The 17,248-nt window shown below is 44.7% G+C and overlaps 1 protein-coding gene across 1 annotated transcript in view; it reads left to right on the top strand.

The window, feature by feature from the left end:
* The window catches only part of SPTBN4 (spectrin beta, non-erythrocytic 4), a 79,254-nt gene that overhangs the window by 29,071 nt on the left and 32,935 nt on the right, over nt 1-17,248 (top strand). Inside the window, exons 18-19 of the mRNA XM_075836096.1 lie at nt 4,340-4,542; nt 5,751-5,841. Of these exons, the coding sequence (XP_075692211.1) occupies nt 4,340-4,542; nt 5,751-5,841 (294 nt within the window). The remainder of the gene's footprint in view (nt 1-4,339; nt 4,543-5,750; nt 5,842-17,248) is intronic.

The following is a 17,248-nucleotide window of genomic DNA, read 5'->3' as shown; positions in this document are numbered from 1 at the left end:
GAGACATGTCCCTATGTGTTCTATTACAAAGGAAAAGCAAGACACGCGAATAATATCTCTAAAGATGGAGGCTGCAGAATTTATACTTTGCTTATAGAGTCTAAGGTCACGTTTATCAGTCTAGTATCCTCAAATGCATTTGAAAACGGCAAAATACAGTCTATAAGAATACATTACACAATGCAAGTAGAGAGAAAAAAGCCGCACTCACCCGGTCTGACGTAGAAAATTCTTTAATGCTTGTAAAACTGTGTGGGGGGAAGACGAAGACAGGGTAAGGCAACAGCCGTTTCGCATACAACGCTTTCTCAAGCCCTTTCTCAAGGGAGGGCTTGAGAAAGCGTTGTACGCGAAACGGCTGTTGCCTTACCCTGTCTTCGTCTCCCCCCCCCCACACCTTTTTACAAGCATTAGGCTGGATTCACACGAGTAGAGAGAAAAAACCCGCACTCACCGGTTCTGACGTAGAAAATTCTTTAAGGCTGGATTCACACGAGCATGTTCGGTCCGTAAAGGACGGAACGTATTTCGGCCGCAAGTCCCGGACCGAACACACTGCAGGGAGCCGGGCTCCTAGCATCATAGTTATGTACGACGCTAGGAGTCCCTGCCTCGCTGCAGGACAACTGTTCCGTACTGTAGTTTTCAGCGTTGTACATAACTATGATGCTAGGAGCCCGGCTCCCTGCAGTGTGTTCGCTCCGGGACTTGCGGCCAAAATACGTTCCGTCCTTTACGGACCGAACATGCTCGTGTGAATCCAGCCTTAAAGAATTTTCTACGTCAGAACCGGTGAGTGCGGGTTTTTTCTCTCTACTTACATTGTGTTACATATGGTCTTACCTACGAAGCCCAGCACCTCCCTAGAATTATACCGCAGCCCCTGTTGCGCCTCCGTGGGCTGTGTACTGCCGAATGTCCAGAAGGACTACTGGTCCCAGCAGTGCCAACTGATTCTTTTGTACTTAATAAGAATACATTAGAATTGCACAAATTAATCTTTATTTGTAGCAGAGAACATAAGTAAATAATTTTCTTAAAGGGTTAGGGCTTCTCCACATGTAACGGAATTGTTGCATATTTTTCTTCCAGAATTAGTGACGGAAAATACGTAGCAGCATTTACCTGCAGTGCGTAATTTTAGTTTGCCAATCATTGCTGCGGAACGTGGACCGATTTCCTGCGTTTCTCTGATGTACTGCGTTATGTGATGCGGGAACGCCGCAGAATTTTTTACAAGGGGTGGAAATGACATCACAGGGAGAAAAAATATCACCATCAAACAACTCTTGAATAAAACGGACCAAAAAAACAAGCAAAAATCCACTCTTTTTTTTCCGCAGTAAAAAACGCATGAAATGGTGCGGATTTTCCGCAGCGGATTGTCTGCTAGTTGATGCGTAAATGCTGGGGAAATTTTCTGCAGCAATTCCGTTACGTGTGGATAAGGCCTATGTCTGCTGCAGGGGAATGTAGTGTTAGATAATGCAGAGCGGCTCTCTGCACTGATGTGGCTTATGCACAGGGGACGTCCTGATGGGTCAACAACTTAAAGGTAGCCATGCCCAGCCTGTGGTGCCGAGGGTACTTTAAGGCCTCTGTGATACATAAGAGGACAGCACTCCTATAATTGTCTTGTGAGTTGGTACAAGTTTGGCATATGGGCCCAAAAACCTCAAGGTATGGCTCTGCCAACCTACTATTACACAGAGAAAATATACAGGCCATGGGCATACAGCACACTTTTCAATATTGACTCCTTACCTGCCCTAGACCACCAGGGAGGCAGACATTAATCCCTTTACTATCCTAGACCAATCCGCTCACTCCTCGCAGTGGGGAGGCGCTTGAATGGAGTGCAGTTGAGCATGCGCCGCCGCTCTATTCGTCTATGAGAATGACAAAAACAGAAAAGCGCTGTATTCGGCTGTGTCCGTCATTGCTCTAGACTTTGAATGAAGCGGCAGCACATGTGCTCGACTGCCGCTCCATTCAATCGCTGCAGTCAGCGGGGTTCCCAGCAATCAGAAAATTCTGATTTTTGGAATACCTCTTTAATCCCTTCACTGCGGTGGACCTCCAGGGATGTGAACATTTAGACCTTCACTGCCGTAGATCACCAAGGAGGCAGACATTAACCCCTTCACTGTCCTAGACCTCCAATGAAGTAGACATTAACCGCTCAGACTACTAGGGATGTTCCCATTACCTCTTTTACTACCCTAAACCCCAGGGAAGTTACCATTAACCCCTTCACTACACTAGACCACCAGGGATGTTGGCAGAAATCCTTAACCACTCCGAACTACCAGAAAAGCTAGCATTAACCCCTTCAATATCCTAGACCACAAGGAAAATTGGCAATAGGCCATTTCTTGCATTAGACTGCTAGTAATACTGGTATTAACCCCTATACTGCCCTAGACCACCACATAGATATTACCATTGCCCCTTCAACACAATAAGCAGCATTTTGGGTTGTCGAGGAGCCTAAAACAGTGTCTGCCTGGATTTATCTTGAGGCTGTATGCAATACTAATCTACACCTTTATAGTGCCTCGATTCTAAACGATATAAAATTATTTATTTGGATGCCGTATAAATCACTTGACCGGATGCTATGTGGCATTGTGACTGCTGTATGGCTAATTATTTGGGTGATATATGGCAATGTTTATTTGATGCTGTCTTGGATTGACTTCGAGGGAACAGCGCCCAGGTCCCCGACTGCCCCGCTCATTAGCTACAAAAGCTTAGAGGGAACATTGCCCAACACATTGGCACGCTTTCACTCTGGCATCATGCATGACTGTAATGTTTGCGGGAGTAATACTGCCTGCACTATAGCCCTATAGCCTCCCTGTTTTGTGCTTAGAAGGGTTTTCGGGAACTACAGGTCCTTCTCAATGTCCTTCTTCTTACGCACTTTTTTTTAAGCGTTTAGAAAACGCAAGTAAAAGACGCTATGCATTTCAAGCGTATATATTGGTGTTTTGTACCAGCATTTTTGGTGCCGTTTTTATTTAGTGTTATTCCTGGCATTTTTAAAGTCCTATTAAAAAAACATAATACCTAGAGCATGCTGTGTCTTGAAAAAAAAATCCCTACTGGCACCTAAAGCACTACAAAAACAATATTGATGTGTGTGTAGACGTTATAATATGTTACTATAGACTTTAAAATAACATCTGGCCGCAGTGTTATTGAAAAAAAAAGTGCAAAAAAACCCCAAAAACTACTGTGAAAAACGCCACCGAAAACGGCTGTAAAACGCTGCATGTGAATAAAGTCTAAGGCTTCAGTCTAGTCATTTATGCCATAGGTTGGAAGGTTCGGCTTAATATCGTCAAGGATTTTGTTTTCTTTGCCGTCCACGGTAATCCCAAAAATCTTTTCCTGTTGCCCCTCTTCACGTTCTTGATTTTGTGACCCTCTGACATACTGATTCTACCATCTACAAAATGTACCAGTCATATTTCTGTTCTCTGTAGCTAATAAGATGATTGGGAGGTCAAGGTAATTTTGTAATAAATAAAACAAATTGGCTGGCCTTATAGTATTTTCATAGATCAGTAGTACACATATATACATACATACACACATATATACATACATACATACACACACACATACATACATACACACACACACACACACATACATACATACATACATACATACATACATACATACATACATACATACACACACATATACATACATACATACATACATACATAAATACATACATACATACATACATACATACACATTAGTAGATGGGGAGGAGGGGGATGCAGCTGCAGTCTCACTCTCTCTCGCTGTGTCTGTGAGACTTCATGCTTTGAGAAGGGGGAGTAAAAGTGAAAAGACATCCTATTGGCTCAGAGCTTCATGCCAGGAAGAGTCCGTCCACTCAACAGACATAAAAAGGAAATATCCATTTTCAAAAGGCACGCACGGTGGTGACAAATAAAGAGGGGAAAAACAAGAAAAAGCACAAGGAGATTTATCAAAACTAGCGTTAAAGGAAATTGGAGCAACCAATCACATTCCAGCTCTCATTTTCAAAAGGGTCGTTGAAAAATGAGAACTGATATCTGATTGGTTTCTATGGGCAACTCCTCCACTTTTCCCTTGAACCAATTTTGATAACTCTCTCTGATAAATCTGGTTACACTACATCTAAGGGCTTATTCAGACGAATGTGTTAATCATCCGTGTGACCGCTTCAGACGATTGTCTGAATAAAGCCTTATCTACATCTACAGCTCCGGATTGTGACTTTTCTTTTGTAACTATAAGCACACTGTAATGTTGGATTCTTATGTGATTGCAGGAATCGTCTTTGGCTCATGTTGAGTTACCTAATACTGTGGAGGGGGTGGAAATAGCCATCAAGAAGCACAAAAATTTCCTCACTACCATGGAGATGAACTTACAGAAAGTCACGCTAGCAGTGGATGCTGGAGAAAGTTTGATCCGACTTGGAAATGTCTTTGCAGATCGAGTTCAGGAGAGGATTGGAGCCATTCAGAAGAGGTGAGGGTGACGCCGGGCCAGGGTTTCACCTTAGATTTCTATCTGTATATTACAGCTGACACCTCCCACTAACGACCCGGGATCAGAGATAACTCTGATCTCGATGTTTAACCACTTAGATGCTGCGATCAATAGCAAACGCGGCGCCTAAGACGTTAGAAAGACGGGGGGGGGGGGGCAACCAATGGCACAGACATGACCCATTCATTGATATTGTTATTAATCCCTATGGATTGGAGGTGGATAACGTGCACAATAATATCAGTGCAGGCAGTATGTTGAATCTGTGGAATCTAAGCCGTAGCTTTGGGAATTTTAGGATATGTTCACATGTGGCAGATTGGTTGGAGTTTTTTCTGCAGCTGAAAATCCGTCCCATATATCTGAATGGGGTTTGTAAAAATCACACACGCCTGCTGCAGAAACAACCTCTTTCAAGGAACCGATTTTCAGATGCAAAAATTTCTGCAATGAATCTGCCACGTGGAAACATACTCTTAAGGTGATATTTTTAATCAAAATATGTAAAAATATATGTGCTGACTGATTTCTTAATATATCTATACAGTGGTCGGTTTTTTTTATACAGATCTTTAAAGCTGCATAGACGAGAGTTAAAACATAACATTCTGGCTACCTGTAGCCGCCACTAGAGGGAGCAGTAGGAGATTACTGTATGCTGTGTTATTACAAACAGTATGCAGTTAGCTCCTAAGCTCCCTCTAGTGGTGGCTGCAGGTAACAAGAATGTTTTTTTGTTTTTTTTTAAATCCATGTCTATGCAGGGGATTTGGTGATCTGTATCAGAAAAACAAAGCTCTGACTGCTATAAAGATCTATTGAGAAATAAATCAGCAAAGAATGTTGGACCTAAAAATTACAATCATAAAAGGTGGAGTTCCACTTTAAAGGACCATGAAGGCAATCTCAACAGACATGGACTATTCCTTTAAACAACAGCCCCCTGCCATATCTATCATTAATTTAACACTCTGGCTTTGACTTCTCAGACAATGTTCCCATTCATGTATATATGATCAGTAGAGACTTACAGATATTGGGGTCAATGATCCTATTAACTACAATACTACCAGGAGTTACCCCGACTTGTGATGTTGTCTGGATTGAGCACGTCCTGCAAGGTTGAGGAAGGGTTTACTGTTATTGAAACCAGCACTTCGTATATTCATGATATTTTTGTTTACCAGGAGCCAACGTAACATGGCCCTCGCTCAGAAATGGCTGCAAAGACTAAAGGACCATCTACAGCTGCAGCACTTTCTGCAGGACTGCAATGAGGTAAGACGCTTCAGTTCCCTTGATGAATTCTCTGGGATGTAATTTACTAAGTGGCTTTTCCTATATCATTGCTGTATATGTATCATTACAGTGTATTCACACATGCTGCTAATGTGCAGCGAGGCAAAAGCGCACGTGTTTTACCACGAATTGCCACCGTTTTTAGATCATGTGGCTATCTGGTTTTTTTTACAGGTGAAACTCATCTTTTTAAGATGTTTGAGGCCTCATGCACACGAACGTATTTTTTCCCTCCCGTAAATACTGGCGTAAATACGGGTCCTTGGTCATACGTATTGGACCCGTATTGCACCAGTATTTACAGGCACGTTTTCGCTGCAAAATTGTACTGCACTAATCGGCAGCCCCTTCTCTCTATCAGTGCAGGATAGAGAGAAGGGACAGCCCTTTCCGAGGTAAAAGTAAAATAAATTCATACTTACCCGGCCGTTGTCTTGGTGACGCGTCCCTCTCTTGACATCCAGCCCGACCTCCCTGGATGACGCGGCAGTCCATGTGACCGCTGCAGCCAGTGGTTGGCCTGTGATTGGCTGCAGCTGTCACATGGGCTGTAACGTCATCCCAGGAGGCCGGACTGGAGGAAGAAGCAGGGAGTTCTGGATAAGTATGAACTTCTATTTTTTTTACACATTGCTTTATATTGTGATCGGAAGTCACTGTCCAGGGTGCTGAAAGAGTTACTGCCGATCAGTTAACTCTTTCAGCACCCTGGACAGTGACTATCCCCTGACGTCGCCTAGCAACGCTCCCGTAATTACGGGTGCACACACGTAGTCACCCGTAATTACGGGAGCCCCATAGACTTCTATGGGCCTGCCCGTGCCGTAATTACGGCCTAAAATAGGACATGTTCTATATTTTTCAACGGCACGGGCACCTTCCCGTAAGCATACGGGGAGGTAGCCGTGGCCAATAGAAGTCTATGTGAAAGCCTTATGTCCAAAAACTGCACCAAAAACCATATAAGGCCAGGATCACACACACACTTTGAATGCAGTTTTTGGCTCAGTTTTTTAACACAAAGCCAGAAGTAGATCCAAAAAGAAGGAAAGATGTAAAGAAAAGACTGATGCATCTCCTTTCTTTCGTGTCCACTCCTGCTGTTTGGCTCACAAAACTGAGCCAAAAACTGCATCAAAACTGCGTGTGTGTGATCCTGGCCTTAAGGGTATTTTTACATATTTTGGTTCAATAGTATTCAGTTTTTAAAGGGTAACTAAACGTTCAACAAACATCTGACATGTCATATTGACATGTCGGAAGTTTTGATTGATGGGGGTCCGAGCACTGAGACCGCCAACAATCACGAAAATGAAACGGCAGAAGTGCTCGTGTGAGCGCTCATCTGCTTCGTTTCTCTTAGCCTTTTTCCGGAAATCAATGTATCGGGGTACAGACTCAATAATAGTCTATGAGCTCGTACACTGCAACATCGGCTAAACAGAAACGAAGCGGCTCAGCGCACACACGAGCACTTCTGCCACTTCGTTTTAGCGATTGCTGGGGGTCCCAGTGCTCGGACCCCACCAATCCAAACTTCTAACATGTCACTATGACGTGTCAGAAGTTTGTTGAACGTTTAGTTACCCTTTAAATTCAATCTACAGATTAAGAAATTGCAGCGAAAAAATGTACAAAACCACATATAATTAACATAAGACGATATATTTAAACTTACCTGACTAAAATGCACGTCGTTTTGATTGGGCAGCAGACAAACAGCGCCTGTGACCACATGAATCGGCTGTTAATATTTGCACGCATTTCTGCCCAGTTACATAGATATGTGGTTCGAATGTGACCAACGATATATCTGCTCCGTTTATGTTCTTACAGTTTTCCTCCAGATAATCGAAACAAAAGCACCAAATATGCAACATTTTTCCGTTTACATCTAAATTTTATTTTTTGGTTCCATCTGGAAGAAGCCTCATGCTGATGGCGAGACGTTGTTGTTCTTACCTAGAAGCAATTCTTCTAGGAGGAATACCCCTGTAAAACAGCGTCCGATGGAGAAATGTAACGCCCAACGATCCCTAAAATGGATGTGCTGTATAAGGCTAGGTTCACACCATCTTTGGGCTCTACATTGGGTGAATAAGCCTGGAAATTCTCCCAACATATACTGATGTGCCCATAGACTATGATTAGCCATGCCTCATGGTATATGTTATTTCAAAGGGAGTCAGATGTATGTAACTATATTGGCATATGTCTGGAGATTATGTTCAGCAGTGCGCAGTGTAAACCTAGCCTAACATTGTAAAATCAGAGGTTTACTTTGAAGGGAATCTGTCAGCAATTTTGAGACATCAAAACTGCTGACCGCACGATATAGGGGAGGAGGGGGGGGCGTTGTAACATTATCTTTTGTCTCAGTCATGCAAGTTGCATGACCAAGAAATCAATGTTTAATTCCCACAGCACCGCGATCGCAAATGCCACTGAGGAGGGCACGTGATGAGGAAATGCTCCTTGGCGCTCGTCACTGAATGCTGCCAACCCGCCCCTCTTCTCTGAGTGACGGCTCTAGTGGGCTGCTGATTGGCCACAAGAGCTGTCACTCAGAGCAGAAGGTTGCACTTGCAACCGTCGCGTCGGGGTAATTAAACGTCGGTTTCTTGGTCCTAAACAACGCGCTGTCCGCAGTTTTGAGGCCCCAAAATTGCTGACCGATTCCTTTTAAAAATATGGATCCATTCGCAGACAACTCTTTTTGCCCTTGGTTTAGTCTCAGAGCTAGGCCCATAGCACTCGATTTATCTGCAGAAAGAAGCACGAGTCCTCGGCACCACTCCACTTCAATTCCCTTGCTCTTTGAAGCGGCAAACCACCATCGCCGTGATCGTAGCAAACGAAAAAGGAGAGTCCTAGGCCCTGGGATTCTTAGCTTTTATTTTCACATTGCGTAAAAGGGGGTGACTGCCATGTTACAGCCAAATGGCCTTTCTCAAGCTTATTTATCGGCTCCATGCCATTCCTCTGCCTTCAGAACTAACATCCTGTGTAGCCAGAAGTGCCCACAGCACCCTGGCATTGGCAGGGTGAGGTAACCACCTAATCAGGCTGTAAAACAGGGGATAGCAGCTTATACCCTCTGGTCATTCGTAGTCCCAGATAAAGTGTTTTTCCACATTGTGATTCCATTCCCATGGCGCTAAATTGTGAATTTAGATATTTGGTTGTATATGGTACTATTTGTATGGCTGGGCATACATGGGCAGAATGTGGGTGATACATCTGCGCTTGTGACTGTCTATGTACTGCCATCTGCATGAGATATCAAGAGCTTCTAGTCCATGAAACCAAAATCTTCTAGACCAGTGACCTGAAAATGGATGTGAATTTTTCCGGTATAAATAACCTTCATGGCGTCTCACCTTTCCCTCCTGCGGTCCTGCTTCTGGCTGCCTGGTATGCAGTTTTCTGAACGCGCCTCCCTGTATAAGGGAATACTCGGGTATACACTTCTATGTGACTTGTCAGGCAGCATCTTGTAACAGCTGACACCACAATCTGTCCTCTCAGCCTGATGTACATTTTGTTTCGGAAAAAAAACAGATACTTCAACCTGTCTTACTCACCATCCCTTGCTGGAAAATAATACTTTTTTATATAAGATTTTGGGACCATACATCAATTACAACAGCAAATATATAAAAAAAATAGTTACTGCAGTAATGATAGTCTTTACGAACATGCTAATGCTGGTTTGGGATAAAAATGCATCCCATAAAATAGTGTTAAAGGCGTTTCTTCCAGAAACAGCACCACTATTGTTCATAGTCTGTATCGGGGTATTACAGCTCCACCCTATTTTCGTCATTGGGGCTGAGCTGCAATACCACAAACAGCCAACTAACAAGAGAGGCGCTGTTCCTGGAAGAAAGCAGCCATGTTTTCTAATCTCCTACAACTCATTTAATAGGGGAAATGGTCCCTCTACACACAGGAGCAACCTTCAGGGCTGCAGGGAATTTCCTGCAGGAGTTGTAAGCAGGCTACAAGCTCGCATTTTCCATTCACCTTATATAAAATCAGGCACCTGTCAGGAGATTATGACCAGCAGTGTCCACAGTGCAATTTTAAATTAAAATAAATATATATATATAATTATTTTTTTTTGGGCACATAAAAGTTAGCATAAAATTTCTATTTATTTTTTCTGATCACCTTTGATTTGATCAGTATTCAGCGTAGATGAGCATTCAGGAGAAGACAGGAGGGACTGGAGACCGAGCTAACAGGGACCCCATCAGAGCAGCATCAAGCAGTTTGCGATGCATTGAAACACATTCAAAATGCAGGGGAAAAACAATGCAAAATTCTTAATAAAAGCCAATTACAAAACATAAAATATATGCAATGCAAAAAAAAATAGAATAGAAATAATCAAAGGTGTTCATATCTTTTAAGCTGACTGATTCAATTCCGCCATTGTTTCTCCGAGCGCCTACATTTTAAATGTATTGCATGGGTGGTAACGATTAAGGAGATATATAATTTATGTATTTTTTGTATCATTTCATAAATCATGTTAATTCTTTATTTTTCGTGCGCGTGTATTTATTTTTCTTTTTTTCACAAATTCTATTATTAAAATTTATTTAAAAAAAATGTTTGTCCTGCTGGAGTACTTTTACTTTTAATTGAAATTTTTCCTTATAATGCTTTGGAATACCTATGCATTCCAGTGCATTACCGCTTTTGCATATAAAATGCGCAGGAAGCTGTTAGGACATATCTCAGTTTTGCCATAACCGGTATTAGCTGTGTAGGGCCCTTTGGTGCTTTGTTAGGCCAGAGCTGTCCCTTAACCCCGCCAGCCCCGCCATTCACTATAGTCGCGGCGGACGATTAAGGGACAAAGGGATTGCCCCTCATGTGTGATGTCACAATCACTATTGATCGCGCCATCGCAAGGATTAAAGGGCCAGGATCGGAGTTGCCGCAGGGTGGCGGCTGTCAATCCTGCCCCTCGCAAATGATCGCATGAGCACAAGTGCTGTGCTCCTGCGATCACTGTGCTCTAAATGTTCAGCACCGCAGGGCAGGGTTAAAGTGGCTCTGTCAGGTCTCCTATTTAAGGGCAGTATAGGATAGAGGAGAAGACGCTGAGCTCGGTGATATATAGTTTTCCGTGATTTGATTCAGTATTTTCATGTATAAATACTGCCAGTACTAATAGAGAAAGCCTGTGAGTCCTGCTTCCCCCGCCCACACACAGTGATTGGAGCAGGACTCACAGGCTCTCTCTATTAGTCCTGGCAGCATTTATACATGAAAATACTGAATTAATTCATAGAAAACTATATATCCCCGAGTTCAGCGTCTCCCCCTCTATCATATACTGCCCTCAGATAGGAGACCTGAAAAGCCACTTTAAATATTGAATCCCTATGCAAATTCTTCATATACAATGTTGTTTTTGGGCAGTAACATTTATCTCTGGGTAGCCCTAGACTTAGTACATGTGTTGGATATCCACAGCCCTTATTCTCTATGTAGAAGATGATGAGACTGATGGAATAATTACTTATTTCATTCCTAGCATCAGAAGTCACTACGAGCTCTATCAGCAGCCATTGTAATTGTGATTATCTCCCAAGTTTCCTTATTGCAGCTGACGGGACTACTACTCCCTCCGGGTATTCATCTTCACACATCGTTCTGATACTTATCTCCGGGCATCATGCTCTGCTAGTTAGCATTTCAAATGGCTCGTTCTCCAGCATCGTAACGCACACATGTACACTGATGCATTGTGGGTAGTCTCCTCCTTACCCATGTTGTCTGTTAATCTGCATATCTCATGTTTATTATCACTTCATTTATCTGATGACTTAGAAAATGTGATGATAAATTAGAATAGAAATCTTATGCTGTTTTTGCCCTTTGCTATGCCATTATGTTGAATTGGCATGTCCGTCAGTGCACAGATGTATACACACAATACGGCTGGGTTAACACTACCGTCTTTGCCAGTCCATTGGGGTTTCCAGTATTTTTGACAATAGGAATTGCGCAGTCTGCAGGGTTCATCACTATCCACTCAGAAACAGATCCGCCATAGCTGTCAAGGCTCCGTTATCAAAAGAAGTCATGATGGGGCGTGGCCAGCTACTGATGTGAGAGGACGTGTGTGGCGATAGCTCCGGGCTGGCATCCTGCATTATATCCTCCTGACGGTACTGTAATCCGTGAAAGTTGCCAAAATTCCTTACCAGCTACGTCGGAAGGGAAGGACATCTTCCAAAAAAAAGATGAGCCCACCTAAAGCGATGAATGCGGCGGAAAAACTGAAATCCTATGCCCGCGTGGTAATCCAAGATGGCGCCGGCGAGTGTTCTGCTGGGCAGGCCGCGGCAATGGCAGGGACATCCACATCAGCTCCCTCTGAACGGGATGCGGGACTCACGTTGCAGGAGGCATCGGATAAGCTCCTGACAGCCATCCTTGAGACACGTACGACACTCACGGCGAAGATAGATGAGGTGAGAGTGGACGTGGGCCTATTGAGGCAGGACCTGCAAAATGTGCGGGAAAGAGTGACGGAGACAGAGGGCAGGATTTCGGCCTTGGAAGATCTCACTGCTAATATGCCGGCGGCTATACAGGATCTGCACCGTAAAGTGGATTTGTGGCGCCAGAAAGCCGACGATCTGGAAAATAGATCGCGCCGTAATAATCTCCGCATTGTGGGGCTGCCGGAGAGGGCAGAGGGGCAGAGATCGGGAGAGTTTGTGGAAAAATGGCTGAAGGAAATCTTTCCGGATGCACCATTCTCGCTGGCGTATGCGGTAGAAAGGGCGCACAGGGTCCCGGCACGATTACCACCTCCGGGTGCTCCCCCAAGACCTCTGCTTGCTCGGATGCTGAACTGTAAAGATCGGGATACGGTGCTGATGGAAGCGCGGAAGGCCGGAGGGATTCGATTTGGAAATGCTTCTGTGTCCATATATCCGGATTTTTCTCCTGATTTGCAGAGACAGAGGGCATCCTATGTCCCTATCAAGCGCCGACTACGAGACTTGCAGATTCCTTATTCGATGGCATATCCGGCTAGATTGCGGGTTGTGGATGGAGACAGAGCCATATTTTTTACGAATCCAAATGAGGCGGAAGAATGGATTACGAGAAAGCATAGGCAATCTCCCCGAAGATGAGTGCTGTGGCTGTGCAGGATGGAAGTTATGTCTGACATATGGAACTCATGGATACCCCATATTGCTTATAGTACAGACGTTCCAGCTGAAAGTATCCTTCTAAGATAATGATGTGATGATGTACTATATTATCTGCAAATTGTTATGGGGGGCATGAGGCCCATGTTATAAGGTTGGCAGTTCAAGCCCCATAGTAACATCCGTATATGTTCTAATTGGAAGATATGGGGGACTGATATTATACGTCAGGTATTAAGAATGTGTCTATAAGTACCTGGGGATGCTGGCTCGGGGGGGCGCTACACTCATACAGATAGTGTATTTGCGGCAGAAACACGCTAGCCGTAGAAACTACCCCCTAGAGTATAGGCTACAAAGGTTAGCTCCTGTTGAGCAATGTTTGTTTATGGAAATGTTATGGAGGATATTGAGTCAACTCACATAGCTACAGAACAAGGCTTTGATATTGCACACATACGAGACATGGAGGGGAATGCATACGGGAATGGGATAATTGTTACTCAGGGGTTGGTTGATAGAATCAAGGACAATGGGGCTTCAATGAGTGTTAACAACGTGAAATGGCAGGATTACGGTTAATGTCCTGGAATGTCCGGGGAATGGGGTCTGCTGAAAAGAGGCATATGATATTTGCTGCTGTTCGGGGACAACGTCCACATATAACGTGTCTACAGGAAACACACATGACACCGGACACTGTGGCGCAGTTGAATAAGCCCTGGGTACAATGGGCGGGTCATGCTTCGCACACTTCGCACTCCAGGGGGGTGGCCATCTTAGTACATGCAGAGCTTCGATGGAAATTGCTGCAATCCAATGTAGACCCGGAGGGGCGGTACATTTTTCTACATGCGGTTATGGATGAATGCCCATATGTGATTCTGGGGGTGTATAATCCTCCACCAGCCTCATTGGCAGTAATTCAGGAGGCAGTCCGATTTGTAGCAGCTTACCCGGGGGTTCGAGTGATCATGATGGGGGACCTCAACTTGGTTATGGACCCAGATATGGATAGACTGCAGGGGAATGGGAGTAGAGGCCCGTGTAGACCCACTCAGTTGAGCATGTTGGCAAAAGAAATGGGATGGATAGACCTATGGAGGGCGACACATGAAGGGGTTAGAGAATTTACATGTCACACCCTGCAGTACAATGCATTGTCCAGAATCGACTATATATTTGGATCACATGCGGTTTTCCTGGAGATAGAAACAGTGGATCATTTACCGAGGGGGATCTCGGATCATAGTCCGATCTTATTGACATTAAAAAGGCCGCAGGTGGGCAGAAGGGGAATGGGTAAGATACACCCGTTTTGGCTTCAGCTCATCCAACAGAATGATCGCATACCGGATCAGTTATCAATATTTATAGAAGCACATGCTCAGATGGAGAATCGGTCATTGGTGTGGGATACTCTTAAGGCCTATTTAAGGGGGTGTCTCCGATCCTCCATATCCTATGTAAAACGGGCAGCCGCCATGCAGGAGGAGAATATGGCATATCAATGTTCACAGGCGGAAGGGGTATTTGTTCAGGATCCCACGCCGGTTAACCGAAATGCTTGGCTGAATCTGGGTAGGCAATATTTACAGATCCTGAGGGATAAGACATCGCGTAGCTTATTTTTTAGCAAACAATCACATTTTGAATTGGGCAATCAGTCGGGTAAAATCCTGGCACAAATGGTACGGAACAGTTCTAGATCCCCCCCGGTGATGGGCATTGCGGGGCCTGGAGATGAGATGTACACCTCCCCGGGAGAGATTCTCGAGCAATTTACACAGTTTTATGATCAGCTGTATGCATCAAAAGTTGATTATAGAATGGAGGAGATGGAGAGATACTTGGATGGAACGAGGTTCCCCACATTGACAACGGAGGGGATGGCATCGCTTGAGGCTCCATTTACGTTAGATGAGATTATGGAAGGAATGGCTTCGTTGGCCAAGGGGAAGGCTTCAGGGCCGGATGGTATTCCTCTGGAGGTATATTTACAATATGGAGAGCTGCTGGCCCCCCAATTGCTGGCCCTGTTTGAACACAGCTATGGGAACTCCGCTCTCCCGGAGTCCATGTGTGACGCCATCATAATAGTGTTGCTAAAACCAGACAAAAAGCCGGAAGAATGTAGTTCATATAGACCGATTTCGCTGCTGACAGTAGATTACAAAATCTTGACTAAGATGTTAGCTAGTAGACTATGCAGAGTGATAAAAGAGATCATCCATTCAGACCAGTGCGGTTTTATACCTGGCAAGTCCACCTCAGAAAATATTAGGCGGGTACAGGTGGTGACGCAGATTGGATGGGAGGAGCAGCAGGACTGGGCGGTGGCATCTCTGGATGCGGCGAAAGCATTTGACTCGGTAGAATGGCCTTATCTGCTGGCAGTGTTGCGAAGATTTGGGTTTGGGGAGAGATTTATTAAATGGGTCTCCTTGTTGTATAAAGCTCCTCGAGCGCAGGTGTTGGTGAACGGGGCCCTGTCCCCTTCCTTTGGCCTCCATAGGGGCACGAGGCAGGGGTGCCCACTTTCACCACTTCTCTTCGCTTTGGCCATTGAGCCATTGGCTATTAACATCAGGAAGGATCCTGCATATATGGGAATTAGAATAGGAGACAGAGAGGACCGGATAGGATTATATGCGGACGATATGGCGTTGTTCATGGCGAACCCCAATGCAACCCTCCCCAGGGCTATTTCCCTCATTAACGATTTTGGAAGGTACTCAGGGCTACTAATTAACTGGTCTAAATCGTATCTGATGCCATTGAGACAGGATAATTGTGGATGGGGTACCCAGTTTGGCGGACTGCCGGTAAGATCAGAGTTCAAATACCTAGGGATTAATATTGCTAGAGATAGCTCTAAATCGTATGGGTTAAATGTAGCACCCTTGGTCACGTATCTAAGGGACAAACTACAGGTGTGGAAGGGCCTGCCTTTATCAGTAGCAGGGCGCGTTAATTTAATAAAAATGATAGTGATGCCAAAGTTCTTGTATGTGTTGGAGCACATGGATGTGTTGGTGCCTAAAAAGCTCTTTAAACTAATAAATTCAATGTTCGCGCCGTTTGTGTGGGGGGGGGGGGAGATCTAAGCTCAAGCTGTCGATTTTACAAAGACCTAAAGACGAGGCTGGGGCTGCGTTACCGGATGTTTTTCTATATTATTTGGCGGGGCAGCTCAGATACTTGATTTCATGGGTCTCCCCCCCCCTAGAGACTAATGCGGAGAATCATCTCGCTCGGGTACTGGGTTTGAAAAATCTGTGGCCGATACTGGAGCCGCATGATTTTAGACACCGCTCCCTGTTACCCTTACATAAGCTGGCGAGACGAGTCTGGCAACAGGCTAAAGATATACTGGGATATGTGGGGGTGGTGGCGGAGAGCCCGCTATGGGATAATCCGAGCTTTCCCCATTTGCACGGATTGGTAGGGAAGAGTTACTGGTCAGCTAGAGAGGTAGTCGCTCTATCACAATTGCTAACGGAAGAAGGGGTGGTAATGACGGTGAGTGAGATTCGGGCGGCATTTAATATACCGCCAGGGGATGAATTATACTGCATACAGCTGTACCATGCTCTATTAGCACAATTCCCAGTGAACTCCGTGACTCATTCCAGTTGTGACCTAGTGGTGAGGCTGAGCACGCCGTTTACAAGGGGCGTTGTCTCCCAAATTTATTCTTATCTAATGGAGGCTAAGATGCGAATGGAGCCCCTGGGGGTGGAGGATAAGTGGCGTGCGTTAATTCCACAACTCACAGCAGAGGAATGGAGGGAAGCGCAGGGCTCCCATCTGCTGGTTTCACCAGCTGCAAATAATAAACTAGTGCAACTGTACATCATACACCAATGTTATTTAACACCTGTAAAGCTGCATCGTATGGGAAGAATGGAGTCCTCACAATGTCATAGGTGTGGAGAGATGAGGGCAGACTTTATACACTTAATGTGGGGTTGTCATCGGATTCGTTGCTTTTGGGAGGAGGTGGTTACATTATTAATGGCAGTGATGGGGAGGACGATAACTTGCAGGCCTGAGATATGTTTACTGGGACTGTTAAATGAGGAGCAATGGTCATTATATGAGAAGATTTTCCTCAGAGAAACACTGTTTATGGCAAGAAAGGCGGTGGCCATGAGATGGATGGCGGATAGATCCCCGACAGTAGCGCAATGGCGCAAAAT

This window comes from Rhinoderma darwinii, chromosome 8 (genome assembly GCF_050947455.1).
Source record: "Rhinoderma darwinii isolate aRhiDar2 chromosome 8, aRhiDar2.hap1, whole genome shotgun sequence".
In the NCBI taxonomy this organism is placed as follows: domain Eukaryota; kingdom Metazoa; phylum Chordata; class Amphibia; order Anura; family Rhinodermatidae; genus Rhinoderma; species Rhinoderma darwinii.
The sequence above is the reverse complement of the archived record's forward strand: the minus strand, read 5'-3'. Positions and strand labels throughout refer to the sequence as shown.